Source organism: Cloeon dipterum, chromosome 1 (genome assembly GCF_949628265.1).
Source record: "Cloeon dipterum chromosome 1, ieCloDipt1.1, whole genome shotgun sequence".
Classification (NCBI taxonomy): Eukaryota; Metazoa; Arthropoda; class Insecta; order Ephemeroptera; family Baetidae; genus Cloeon; species Cloeon dipterum.
In genome coordinates, this window is record NC_088786.1 from 7,924,275 (window position 1) to 7,938,927 (window position 14,653).

Consider the following 14,653-nt stretch of genomic DNA (forward strand, 5'->3'; position numbering starts at 1 on the left):
GCCGATAAATCTTCAAGAATTACGTATTAGACAGGTTTTTATCTAATTAAACATTGGTAAAGTTCATCTGCAATTCTTTGTTTGATTGAAATATAGATAAAAATTGATAGAAAACAAACACTCTCGTCTCGACATTTAATATGATAAAGAAAATGAATTTGAGACCGCGATTGATAAACAGCAGTCTAAACGCTGACGTCCGAAAATGAAGCTGCTCGTGCTGCTCGTGTGTCTAATTTCTACGGGCTTCGCTGCCCACGTAAACAAGGACCTCGAAGCAGACATCGCTACGGCACAAAGAGACGTCGAATATTTTACTGTCGAGCTGAATGCCTTCTCCAACAGGCTCTTAGGCCTCGAGTCTGAACTCAACCTCGATGTCTCCAACACCTGCGGTGAAATCATCAACGCCATGACCAATTTGACGGTTAGACAACCTTCGCATAGAATAAAAAACTGTGAACTTCATATTAATCCGAAACTGAGAATCTCAATATCTGCAGAAAATTAATATTCTGTTTCGAACAGGCTCCTAACGTGGACGAAGTTGCCGATTTGATGGATACTGCATACAACCAATCTATCGCAGCCATTGAATCCCTGAATTTCAACCTGGAGCAAACGAGTCTGCTGCTGGTCATCATCAACGGAAACTTGCAGAACGACCTGACTTCGTTGAATGCATCCATCTCCACTCTGGAAACGTACAACGCCTCAGGAGATGCCATTTTCTCAGCACTCTTCGTGAACCTGCAAGCGTCGGTGGCTAGCATCGAGGCTGCCATCCTCACTGGACTTGAAGGCTTGGTAGTTGTTTTAAAAATCCTGTTGGAATTGACCACTAAAACGCAGATTTCTTAAATAGGAAGGTCCAAACGTGACCAGGGCCTGGGTTTCTTGGATTCACGTGAAGGACGTTTTGCTCAACCAGCAGTTGCTCACCGAAAACGTCAAAATCGTTTTTGACGCCAGGGCTACTAACGCTGTCAACTCTCTCAAGGTTGTTGCCGCACAAGCTTGATTGGTTTTTTGTATTGTTGAATAAATGTTTTTCGATGGTCAAGTCAAAAAGTGAAATAATTTTTTTTATCAAGTAGTTCCTTTGTCTTTTATATTATAAATTACATGATTTGACGCATTACACATCAAGTGACATTTACAACTAAAATAATACAATATTTGTCAAACATGTAATTTATTAAAATAAACTAGAGGTCATATTTATAAATGAAAAAATACATATAAAAAGCTCTTGGTTATCAGAGAGATTATTTCCCTGTTGTTTTCTCTCTGAACTCGAGACCAAGAAGAAAAATCAATAGATTGGGCGGCAGCAGGAGGCCACGTTTTCAATAAGCGAGAAAATATGGGCACGCATTTCTCATCCTCTTCCGGGAACTAATAGCGAATTTAGTGCTAATAAGAGCGGAAGTGTGGCTGGGCGCTTCTCCAATCTCAATTACCGAAAAACGCGCGTCTTCTGCCTTTTATCAGCAGACGCGAGGCAGAGAGAGATATTAGCCGGATTATTTTCACAGCCTGGAGCAAGGCGCAGGGGCTGGAACAAACGACGCGCCGCTTCTCACCCCTATTACCAAAGCCCTGAGTTTATCTACTCCAGCAGCAGCAGTGAGGCACACAATAATAATAAATCCAGACAGACGCACGCAGCGAGCTAGGCCTGGATGGATGACGAGCGTACCTTATGGCGCTGAAACGAAATATTTTGTTGCCAACCCTCGAAATTCACTTTGGCCGCAGGAAAAGCCAAACCGCTTTTGCTACTGAGTGAAATTCCAGCCTTGCAAAATTAATATGCTGCGGGTTCGTGAGTGCAAATTGCCAACCTTGCTGGAGTAATTTTCCTGCACATTAGATTTACCACAATATATCTGCGACACTAAAACTACAGCTGTTTTCAATAATTTTGGTTTTAATTATGATGTACGAGATGATTAATAATTATAACTATGGTAAGAGGGATCATCGGTGAATGGCTACTATTCAGGGGATGTGCTTAATTTATTTATAATCCTAATTTATGTCGAATTTCTACTGAGGATGGACTAATTATATATTATTATTTAATTATATTTGTCAATCACTGCCAGCAGCACTTGGTTTATTATATATAAATTTAATACTTAATTATGTTAACTTAACTTAGAGAACTAGTAACAAATCGAATTGAAACCAATTTTACAAAGTTTTATAAAAATTATTTAAAATAAAAAAAATATGCTATGAAAACTTTTTTAAATATTAAAATTTTTAAAATTCACTAATAATAAATATTACTTTTAATAAAAAATTAATAAAAAATAAGCAATATAGTTTGTTAAAAAATAAAGTTTTACATAACCAAATTTGTTTCTGTTTATAAGGATGCGTAATGTTAAAGTTTAAAGTGTGCTATAAAGTCAAAATGGTATCCGGAATTCAGATTTGTTGATAAAAATAAGAAAAATACTTCGGATGTTTAACTTATCTTGAAATTGCTAAGTCGAAATAAGCAAGTTATTTAGCATTAGAAATCAAGTCAGCCCAGTTGGTTTGTTTATTGAAGAAAATTTGGTTTGGATCTCGTATCATGGACATGAAGAGCGTATTCGAGAAGCCAATATATTGTGTAACCTTTATTTAAATTCGATAAATTATAAAGTAGATTTAAAATTCACCTTAAAATTGGAAGGTTGAAATTGAATGGATATATATTAGACATATGAAAAACTAAAGAGATTAAATAGAGAAATTTTTATAATAATACTTTTTTTAAGGAATATTGGCTCTACAAAAATATACTGTTTTGTCCTGCTTCTGATAAAATTATTCATATGTTGCTGGAAAAGCAGGAAAATCAAGAATTCTGGACGTTTCCATCTTGGAAAATGCTCTTACGCCGTTGTCCCAGATTTAACCCAGATTCTTTAATCAATTTTATGAACTTTAATGCAAGATTATTTATTCTTTATTTTATTCTTCAATTATTAGGTTTGGATTTTAAGCTTTGCAAATAATTTGCTGAATTTACACCTAGATTTAAAGTTTCATACTGTGCGAAAATAAAAAATGAATATTTTACATGAATCATATTCCTTATTCCGAAAAAATTTTTATGAAAATCGATTAAATCTTCTCTCTTCTTCCCTTGCGGACTTAATTAATCCAGCACAAACCGCATGAAACATTAGCAATATCAAACAAGAGCCGGAAATTGGAACACGCTGCTCTGGCAAGACAAATTAATGAGCACCTGTTGGAAAATTCCGATCCCCCTTCGGTCTCGGCAGCCCTGTGTTCGCTGGCGTTGGCACAGGAATTCGCACCACTGGCTGGAATTTTGCCAATAGAATGCACTGTGAGAGCGACCCCGAAGAAACGACAATATAAGAGAGCAGTCGCCGGCGAAATAATGACGCGAGAAAAAATGCGCGCCGAGAGCTGAGTGACGTCACTCGCGTCGGAGATATTTATTCCAGACAGACCCAGACCGGGGCTGCAGGCGAAATCGTCAGCGCAGTCAGCCTGCTGTGCCTGAAATCCATTAATTTCTCCTGAGCACGGCATTCTTTTATTAAAGCAGCACGGGTTTTTATTTATTCTCCTCCTGCGCTCGACTCACTTTTCAAAAGCTGCGAAACACTACCTTCGCCTGCTCGTCCTCATCAAATTAAACGAAAAGAAGAGTCGGAATTAAAAGGATTAAATAAAGAAACGCTACATTTTTTTGCACTCTGCGTCTCCACGTCAGAACAGAAATTAAATGTCTTACGAAATCCAATTTTACTCCCGGAAAAGGAATGAAAATGAAATTCTGTATATTTCACGAGCATCGTGAAAAAGATGTTTTCAATTTAAGAAACGACGGGTTTAGTCGATCTCAGGGAATTAATTAGACTGATGAAAAGCAATATTCAGACTGTTTCTTGGAACAGAAAGCAATTCTATTTTTTTGAGATTTTCAATCTGTAAGCAGTTTCAAATAAAGCTATCATATCTTGAAACCTTTCAATCCCCTAATATTACACAAATACGATCATTTACTAATACAAAAACTTAAATCAAACATGATACAAACGCAGGAGACTCACGAAAACTGTGTTCTTAGCAAACTGGACATTCCTTATTATTTATTTAATTGCTCATCCACAGCATAAAGGTAGCTTTTCCACATAGGAGTACTAAATACAACGACCAGGACTTCAGCCGTTGAATAAAGGCTGCTGAGATAAACAATTAAAATATAGAAAATTCGTCAATGTGTTTTGTGCTGCTAATAGGAATTGACAATTAAACAAAGGAAATATAAATACTGAAGTTAATTCAAACAGATACTATCAACTTTTGCTGTCTAAGTATCAACTAGACATACAGTAAAAGGAACCAAATTTCCATTTATATAATATATAGTTTAATAACAAATAACATAATTTTGAAAGCAATTTTATGATAAGCTCGCAGTCACCTTAAAAGTAGTGTTTGTAGTTTGTAGTTTTGTCCGTGCGGGGCGGTTATTTCCCCAAATTTTTTCTATAAGACTACACAAAAGAATGTAAATTTAAATGAAGGAGTTCATATTTTCGTAAAAAATAGGTCGAGGAATTTGTTGCAGTTAAATAATAAGTCGTCAAAATTCAAAATCAAAATCGTGGCTCTTTGCGACTGTTTTAGCAGTATAAGACGGTTTTAAGTATGATTCAAATGGTTTACAATCGTACAATTCTTGCTCATTTCATGGTCACGCAACGACTTGATGCTAGTGACAATATCAATCATCTGAATTTCACTGCCCAATTAGTGCATTCAAATTGATAGCCTGTACAGAAAAACATGCCTTAATGTTCCCAGCTCCAAAAATCATGCCCATCTGTGATTTTTGACAATTTGAGCTTTTTTTGGTGATGATAAATCAATTTTATTTCTCCATTGGCGTGGCTGAATAGCAAATTAACATTCAAAATGAATCTGCAAACTGGAACATTCAGCCCACCGCACGCAATCGACGCAACCATATTAATGACAGGAAAAATCAGCGATTTTCCCCGTAGCAGCAATATGGCGTTGTTGCGGTCGAGCACAGTATGCAAATATCACACGAGTCATTAATTGCGTTTCATTGATGCCTGAGACGCAGCAGCGATTATTTCCTGTGTGAGCGGTGTTTACAGAGGACTGGCAGCCGACCGAATTACCGCGCGCAATTGCTCCCATTCCCATTGCAGAATCGCGAATTATGCATATTTCATTTGTGCGCGGCACCGCCTCTGATTGCGGCTGATGAGGGAGAATGGTGACGTGCACACGCAGTGCTGCTCAACGTTCAATTCATTCGTGGTCGAGAGAACCATCTTGCTCTGCATGTGGCATTGATTCAGTCAATTTCCTTGTCAAATTCAATTTGCACAAATGCACTCGCCTTCACATACTTGAATTGTCATCTGATCACACAGGCAGGTAAAAATTTGCTAGAATAATCAAAGAAGCTAGTCAAGAAATTAGTATGAATACCTGTATTAATATATTTAAATTCATATCTGTATTAACGTAAAATTTATATAATATTTTCTTTGTAATAAATTGCTTATCTATAAAGACAAAATTTATATAAATAAATTTAAATACTGCGTAAAAGTATTGGCTAATTGAGAAATAATTAAAATATTCACTATCCCAATTTTAAATTTAAAAATAACTTTTATATTAAATTAAATTACTGTAATATGTAATGTTTTAGAATTTAGTTATTTCTTAGACAAGTTTAAAATATTAATAATTCTAACTATAATTCTTAACAAATTTTCCAAGGCTTGCCCATGAGTCTTATTGTCATGAACTACTAGAATTAATGTAAGGTGACTCAAAATTAAATTTTCAGAGCAAGACGTCACTTGAGACACAGACAAGTATAACCCATAATTTTAATTTAATCTTTTCACTGGCATCATTTTAATTTTTGCTTAATCTGGTTGTGTACTTGTTATTTTCATTTTTTGTGAATAAAAAGGATATGCAGTTTTGGCAAAAATAAAACATTCAACCGAATTAAAAAACAAATGTTAGAAAATATTTTTCCTTGATTCCTCGGTATACGAGCACACATATTATGCGGCGACCCGTATTTGACGTCAGATAGAGCGGTGCTCGAGGGCGGCGAGCGGGCAAACTTTGTTCGAAATTCGCAAACGAGCCTAAGACGCCGTATTATTTGATCCTTGGAGCGCGACATGGGCGCAAAAGTCGGCGGGTCGGCGGTGAATATTTCAGCGTGTGTGCTCGTTGATTGTAATGAGCTAAAGTGCGAAACAATCGCACACGCGTGCATGTGTGCCTGCCTGAACTGCAAACATGACGTGTGTATGTATTATACTGCACGGCAGGACGGGAATTAAACACGCGCAGGACAAACACACGCACCACTGCCCACGCTGGACACGTCAAAATCCGTTTTAGCACGGCATTCAGCGAGAAAATTAATTTCATTGACGTATTTTGCAGCCGAAATAAAATTTTGAGCCCTAAAAGGTGCGTATTTGTGACAAAAAGAGGTTCAGGTCTGACTGTACTTTTAGCAATGCAATTTTCAGTGTTTAATAAAGTTACATCATCAATACACTAGTTGTATAAGCCCTTTGCTCGAAGCTTCCAACAGATGGCGCCACCGTATACTCTTGCAATAAATTTAATTTTAAGGCACTCCCACAGCGATTTTTGACTCAATCCTGCCACTGTGGGTTCCTCACTTAATATGCTTTCTTTTGACGTGCTGAAAACCAAAATCAGTCCAGCCATTCGCCGTAGAAACGTCGGCAGAGATTTTATAATTAAAAAAAAATAGTTTTATTTACGATTTTACGGCGATTGGCTTCACCAATTTTGGTTTTCAGCACGTCAAAAGAAAGCATATTAAGTGAAGAATGCAAAGTGGCAGGATTGAGTCTAAAATCGCTGTGGAAGTGCCTTAAAATTAAATTTATTACGAAAGTATACGGCGGCACCATTTGTTGGTGCTTTAGAACACTATGGCCTTATGCAACTGGTGAATGAAAAGCTTTTTTAATTTAAAATTTCCCTAGCACAGGAAAAAAACTATTTGCAATAATTAATCTTTGTAATTGAGGCTTGATAAGCCTACCATCGGTTCGGAAAAAGGCTCAGCGCTGCTAATGTGTTTACTCTTCTTTCGGGCTAACACCCTTTTTTACCGCCGCAAAAATCTAACCTGTCAAAGAGCAAAAAATAGCTATTTTTATCCGCTTTTTCCCTCCAGAAGTGGTCGTTGCGGAGGCGTCGAATCAATTGCCGATGGAAGTGACCACCTAAGCATAAGGGAGCTCGTCGCTGGTGAAAAATTTATGAGGGGCCAGCCCGACGCACACACAACACGGCCAGGCGATTTGTAATTCTTGCGGCGAGAGATCCGAATTGACTTGTTCCAGCTTGCCGCAGATAAAAATGTCCGCGGCAGCTGATCTCGGCCCTTTTTTAATGTCTCAGTGGGAGGAAGAGGGGCCTCGAGTGGTTCGCCTTCTCTTCCATACAAATCGACAGGCCAGCCGCACGCATGCATGATTTATGGCCGACAGAAAAAGCAGCAAGCCGCTTCCTTTTTTGTTGCCCTTTGCTTTATCTATATTCGGCTCCCAGTCCTATTTATTGGCGGATCATGTGGTCCTGAAAAGGTCACAGAACGAAAATAATTCAAAGCTGCGGTGGAAAACAAATTCTTTGAATTATATAACCTGATATGATCATAATGATTTGGCTGCAATTTCCTCTAAATTTTTTCAATAATAAAATCATTTTAAAGTATTTTTGATCTCCTTCCACCGCTAAATTCTTTTAATTTTGCTAACAAGTGACAAGCAAAAAATATTCCCATGGTAGTTAAATTTTTTCTTAACTTCCAATTGTTGTCAGATCATCAAATGAGCAAAAATCATGCAAATTCTAGTATTTAAAACAAAACAAAAACCATCTAAAGCTACTAAAATCGACGAAATCTATCAATTTCTATGAAAAATCCGTAAATTCAGGGGAAGATCACAATTTTTAACTAAAAATAGACATATATATGACCGCAATTTTTTAACTTATAGGAATTATTTTGAGCACGCTATTAATTTGGCATATATTTCAATGCTTGTCAAAAAATTTAATCAAAATAATACAGGCTAAAGAGCTAACTATAAATAAAGGTGATTATATGAAGCTCACATTTTCTGCTTCATTTTGAAATAAATTTTTTAAATTTAAATTTTTATCAATTCTGATTAAAAAAACAGTAAATTTTCTTGGAGATGAGATAACATTTCCTTATAACAAGTTGCTGGAAAAGTTTTAGATTAGTTTTAGGCTTGTATGCAAGTCTCTTTGCGCATTATTCCCGGCGGGCCGAGGAAAATTGCTCTCCATAGCAGAGAGTTTATTAGTTGGGCAAACGAATCGGACAGCCTCCACCTTTCTTACAATAATAATAATTCCTCTGGGTGCGGAGCAAGAGACCACGAACGTTTAAAACGCGCGAAGCAAATCCGCACCGGCGAATAATTCAAACGGCACAAAAGGAATTGAACACGCCGCGGCTTTTGTGCGTTCCTTTTTTCCTTTTTAATAAATTTAATCCAGCCATTTTGAGTTGGCGCTGGCGAGAACGGGCGCCCGGTTAAAATTTTATTAGCTCTCGCAATATATCAGCGGTTAAGGAGATTAAATCTTGATCACGTTTCGGCCCTTTGTTTCGCCCGCCGACGAGCGACTTCTGCAGCAGAACACGATGAAATGCACATTAATTATTCTTTCGCCACGCAAAGATTAAAAATTCTTGTCACTTTTATTGCGAGGCCGCCGGCAAATCCCGCAGCTTGCTCGCGGCACTTTCTTTCTGTGCTCGCTACAGTTACATCGGTGCACCAACGAGAAAATAGTCTCTGGAGGCGAAATAACCCAGAGATGTGTCGACTTCTCCAGCACTCACGGGCGCACTCATTCGATATAACTTAGTTGGAAATACTTGCGATTTACAAATCTAATAATCAACTCGGTTGCACATTTTCCTCCACCTTAGAGAAAAAGGTTAAAGAAAATATGAAAAATCGTAGTTAAATCCATTTTAATTTAAGTTAGTACGTTAAGCAGGAAAATACTTTGAGACCTCTTTGTAAAATTATTTGTTTTAGTTGGATATCGGGAGCATTTTATTTTTAATACATACTTTGTTGATGACAAAAAACGTTTCTCGTGTTGCAAAATGGCATATTTACACCTTTTTCGAATAAGATTCTGTTGACGTGATCAAAACAAAATAGTTTTTATCAAAATATGCGCATGAAAAAAAATCTACCAAAACCAAAATTTGCTGATTTAGAACGCAACATAATTTTTATATTTTAATTTTTAAAAATTTATCCGATTGTATGGCTTTTGCTTACCTCATTTCAATCTCATTTATTCCCCCAAATCGCCTTAAGTTTAAGCCCAATTTATCACAAAACAAAATTAAAAACAAAAATGATTGTATATATTTAAAAATCGACGATCTTTCAAAATAATGCTGTATTAATTTCCAAAATTAGATGTTCTAAACGTGTGCTAGTTCAAAGAGTAAAATTCGTGAAATTCATACAGTTTCTCTCAATCGATTCGACATACCGTGATTCTCGACGGTAAATATATATTTTCACTTTGCGGAGGAGGTAAGAATGCTAGCGTTCACAAATTGGGAACTTTGGAAGTGAGCGCAAGAGACAAATGTGATTACTTTCACTGGGGTGGTACTTTCAAAGGTGCGCGACACTCGTGATTTTATTCTCTCGGAGTGTAAGAATGCCAGTCGGGTTTGTGTGGCGTGAATAGCAACAAATAGCTGCTGTTCACGCGGCACTGAAATTTAATTAAATTATTTTCTTTGGCGTGCAGCGGCGCGGCGAAATTTAATACAGGCGGGAAACGAAATACCTCGGCTCTCTTCTTTTCTACACGAGTTGCCAGCAGCAGCTCTGTTCTGACACCAAGATGGAGAGCAGAGAAGAGATCCGAAAGTCTGGAGAGAGCAAGATACACACGCCTCGCACTTGCTTGCCTCTTCAATTTACCCTGAAGCCTGAAGTAGCAGGCAGGCTCATGTCTTTGACGAAAGAAGCACCTCTTCTCGCTCTGCAAATCCATTTAGACCATTCGTTGGATTGTTTCAAAAGCAAAAACTGACGCAGAAAAGGGCCTCTTTCGCTGACTGCAACTTGACACGCTAACTGCAAATAGGTTGGATCCGGATCTTCTTTCACTGTTTAGTTAGGAATAAAAAGTACTCAAATTTTAATTAGGAAACAAATCGCATCAACCAGGAAGGAAATAAGAATAAAGACCCGGGAAATCCTTGTTTCTAAAGCAAAAATTACTCCCTATAAAAGGATTCGGATTCGTAAAATTTGACCCAGGTAGAATTGTTTTTTTATTTCTTTAGAAAAGTGGCTGCAAGTTTCCTGGTTTTTAAACGGTGAGGAAATCTTTTTTTATTTCACAACGATGAAGAGTCTCCACGATAGATCTCGACAAGGAATCAAAATCTTCCAACAAAATTTGTTCAAGCTCAGTAAATTAAAAAAAAGTCAAAATTAGATTTTTAGCAGAAGCAAAAGATCCCTTTTCAATCATTACACATTATGTATTTTCAAGAAATTAGAAATTTACCAAAAAATGACACAAAATATTCGTAATTTATTACAACAAGAATAATTTCCTTACAGCAGCCATGACTGCGTGCGTGAAATTATTTTAAAATAAATTTTCTGTCGTAAAACAGCTCATCTTATTCTCATTGAAAAACTTCAACAAACATTACGTACTTTCTGTAACACACTATTTGCTACTCAAGCATGGTTAATCTTTATCATAATATTATCTCTTTCCAGCTAGTTGCCAGTAATCGCTAAACGGATTAACCTCTTGCAAAACTTGAGTTTATGGCGTAAGTGATTATTTTGACACGGATAGCGATGGCTGTCATCTCGCAATTAATCTACGGCGCAGAACTGCTCTCTCGCGCGTTACGGCGTAATTAGCTCTCTCTCACTCTGGAAAATTGATATTCGCTCTCTGCCGGGGCTCGACCCGTTGTTTCCAGGGCACATATTCATTTCATTACCTTGAAAGTCGCAGTTTTATATAAGTCGAGCAGGAAAAGCAAGGCTTGCGTTGTAATGCCATTAAATCAAGCGAGCGGAACACGCCAAGCACAATGGTGAAAAGTTGCTGCAACGACGAGGGAGAACCACTTTTGCGCCCAAATTACAACGAAAGATGAACACGCTGTGATTGAGTTTGCGACAAATGGAATTCGCGAGAGATGCAAAATTTGTTCCAGCGAAATGAAAAACTCTTTATGATATAGTGACAGAAGTTCTCTTTTTGCTAGGAAACTTTTTAATAGAGCCCTACGTCTCCTATCTGCGTTCTAAACTTCTGCGATTAATCCCTGAATGCGGCATAGCAAACGAAGGAAAATTGCAGCTCGTATTTTAATATTCTCTCTATCTCGGCAAAACGCACTCTGAAGGTTATTCACAAGGTAATTAGAGCAAGGGGAAGCTTCTGAGCGGACAGGCAAAGACAAACATTTACGCCGAGATCCCTTAATAATTGTTATTTTACGCTACAACCAACTAAAGTCAACAGTTTGCTCTAGGTTCGATTTCAAACTCGGCGAAATTCAGTTTTGCAATCGTTGATTGCTTCCGCTCGCGCGTGCTTCACAAAGAGAAGGGTTGCAAATGCAAGAGCAGATTGCTCCATCGGTTTTCAGAGCGCGCATCAGCTCGCTCGCTGTTCCATTTCCCGCGTGTCGGATTTTAATCGACGATACGCGCGCATTTCCGCTCCACTTGATTGCTAAAGTGTGTGTATGTTCCGCGGAAGTCAACTATAGTCTGTTCCTCGGAGAGAGAAGCAGCAGGAAATTATTATTGGACGAGAGCGAGTCTCGTGCAAAAAGTGAACGCGGCTCTTGCACCGATAATAAGTTCTGACGTGCACACAAAAAATAAACACAGATGCATCGGACGACGTTGAGAACTTTATATGAATATCTTTGCAGCAGAGGTCATGTATATTGCAGGCAAACGACCTTAGAGATCAGTCTCGAAGTCTAGTTTGAAGCTTCGATTATCTTGCACTGACACCGCAGAGGTTTGCATAGCCGACTGCGCTTAATGCTTTTTGTGTTGAGATAATCCTATCTTAACCTATAATTTACGATATTGGCTAGACATTGATAATGATTTCCAATATGAAGCTATGGAATCCAGATAGTTTTGGTCATCATTCTAAGACTCACCATTGGAGCTCTCAACTTTGTTTTTCGGAGTAAAATAGATGGATTTTAAAAACTACCGAGACGATTTTGATGTTTTTTATACGTCATACTAGCAAAATTTACATTTTTTTCCAAAAAACCTAAGAAGTTGTTGAAATTTTAATAAAAATATAAATTTCAAAGAAAGTACTGCCCCAAATGAATAAATAATCTATTTTAATTGAAGCTATTATTTTACATGTGTAGAAAATAGTTTAATTTTGAATTTTTTCTTGTGTGCTGTTGAAACGTTCATGCATGAATTTTATTTCTATTGGAATTATCCTATGGATTACTTTTTAAATTTTTAACATTATCATCATTTTTTTGGTATATTTCTGTACTCCAAATAAAAACTTGCAAAATATTTAAAAAATCTCAATGAAACTGATTTTTGGGAGAGGAAAAATTAATATTACTGTAATTCGTACCAAAAAATTAAATTGTGTGGAAAATCTCCTAACGCAAAACATATAAAGATATGCACTTTCCTCGAACGCTTAGCCCGTATAGAACAGTTTTTAGTTTATTAATAGACGCTTTTCGATTGTTTTGGAAGTGTTGGAGGGTTTAGATGGTTAATGGGTGGTTTTAGAAGACTTAGAATTGAAGGATTCGCGCTCATTTGATGATCCCACAACGATTGGATGCTCAGCAAAACGTCGATCATCTAAAATTCACAGCCCCAGTCATCATACAAACTTGTGGAGGTTTGAAAATACTTAGACGAGGAGGTAACGAGGCAAGTGTAGGTTTGATTACCCGTGAATAATCGAGGATTTTAAGATAAATACATTTGTGTTTCTTCCAGGGGGCAAACAGCTAGAAAATACAGGTTTCCCAAGGAACCACACCTTTTCCATGTTTTATTTTAAAGTTTGTCGCTTGTTGTGCCTTTCCCTTGGAAAAAAACTGGTCACATGATTTTTTTAATGGTAAATGAATACAAAATATTCACCAGAAATAAAATATGTGCATTTCTCCTACTTCCTCAGACAAATAATCAAGTAAAATACGATGAAAAAATGGTCTACATCTTTAAACTTACAGTTTCCACTCTCTATTTTGAATACTTCCTTCTTAAAAAAACTACGTTACATGCACCTTAAATCTGTTAAGCAATACTAATTCATTTTGAAGGATTTTTAAATTTGAAAATAATTCTGTTTTTTAGTCATTCTGGCCATTTTGAATTATTAAATCAATAATGATATGCAAAAATCAGCCGCAAGGGTACACCCCCGACGCAGCTCCCAAAATTTCCCGCCATCCTTCCTTCCTCGTCAAGCCAAGGCTGAATATTTCATGGTGACGATGATTAAGTTCCGCTGCCTGCACACTCTCTCGGGGGTTCTCAGTTTTCGCTGGAGCGCAACCCTTCCGGTGCAGTGTGCCCGCAGACGCACGCATTCGAGTGCAACAATATTCTGTCTACGCACAAGTGTCTCCTCTGCAACTTCTCCTCTCGCAGAGAGAGTAATTGAAACTGCAAGCTAGGCTTACGTAACGAGAGAACTTGAGTCAAAACCTACTCGCTCTCTCGTTCGCGCGCGTGCACTTGAGAGTTGGGAAGCCTCTTTTCATGGCCTCAGGAAACCGCAAAAATTTATGTCTGCCGCATTAGCCCTCTGCTGCTCCTGCACCGCTTGCGCGCGCGCACTTTAAACTCTAATTAATGGCCGTCATTCATCTCGGATGAGATCTTGTTGTTCGCACTGATGCCACTCGAGAGATATTATTGCCAAAGTTTGCGCTTTCATTCGCAATTGCGCACCACGACTCGCGCTTGGACGCTGGCCAAATTGGCCGAATCAAAAACTTTGCACATCGCTTCAATCCAGTTGTGCATGCCTTGATGAGGAACAAATGCTTCATTATGATTTTAACGATTTTAAGATAAGGGTGTCGTTTTTTCTCTTGATAAGCGTATGGGGGGGGGGGGGGGGGGAAACTTTTTTTAAGATTGTGCGATTTAATGGCTCACATTTAACGAGGTAGTGATTTAATTCAATGTATGTAACTTTTCCTTCCACGAAAAATATATATTCATTATTAATAAATAAACAAAATTGATTAATATTTAATTAGTCCAAAAAGATTAAAATTTAAAATAAAAAGAAAATATCTGCCTATTTTTTCAAAAATAATAGTATTTTATTGGCTTTTAATAATTCAAATATATTTTACAGCAAAATTTGTTGTATTCTGTTTATGTGTAATATTTTTTTTTCACTATTTTATTTTAAGTAGTATTTTTGTGTGCTACTTATTCCAAAATAATTGAAATCTCATTTTAAAAAATGCCAC

At 37.3% G+C, this 14,653-nt stretch overlaps 2 protein-coding genes across 2 annotated transcripts in view; one reads left to right on the forward strand and one right to left on the reverse strand.

Moving 5' to 3' along the window:
- Positions 1-14,653, reverse strand: part of LOC135948006 (cysteine-rich motor neuron 1 protein-like) — an 87,904-nt gene that overhangs the window by 31,346 nt on the left and 41,905 nt on the right. The window lies entirely within an intron of this gene.
- LOC135948023 (uncharacterized) lies at positions 197-1,056 on the forward strand. The gene is made up of 3 exons (XM_065497069.1): positions 197-427; positions 529-807; positions 866-1,056. Exons 1-3 carry the CDS (start codon positions 206-208, stop codon positions 1,019-1,021), a joined length of 657 nt encoding a protein of 218 aa, XP_065353141.1. The 5' UTR covers positions 197-205; the 3' UTR covers positions 1,022-1,056.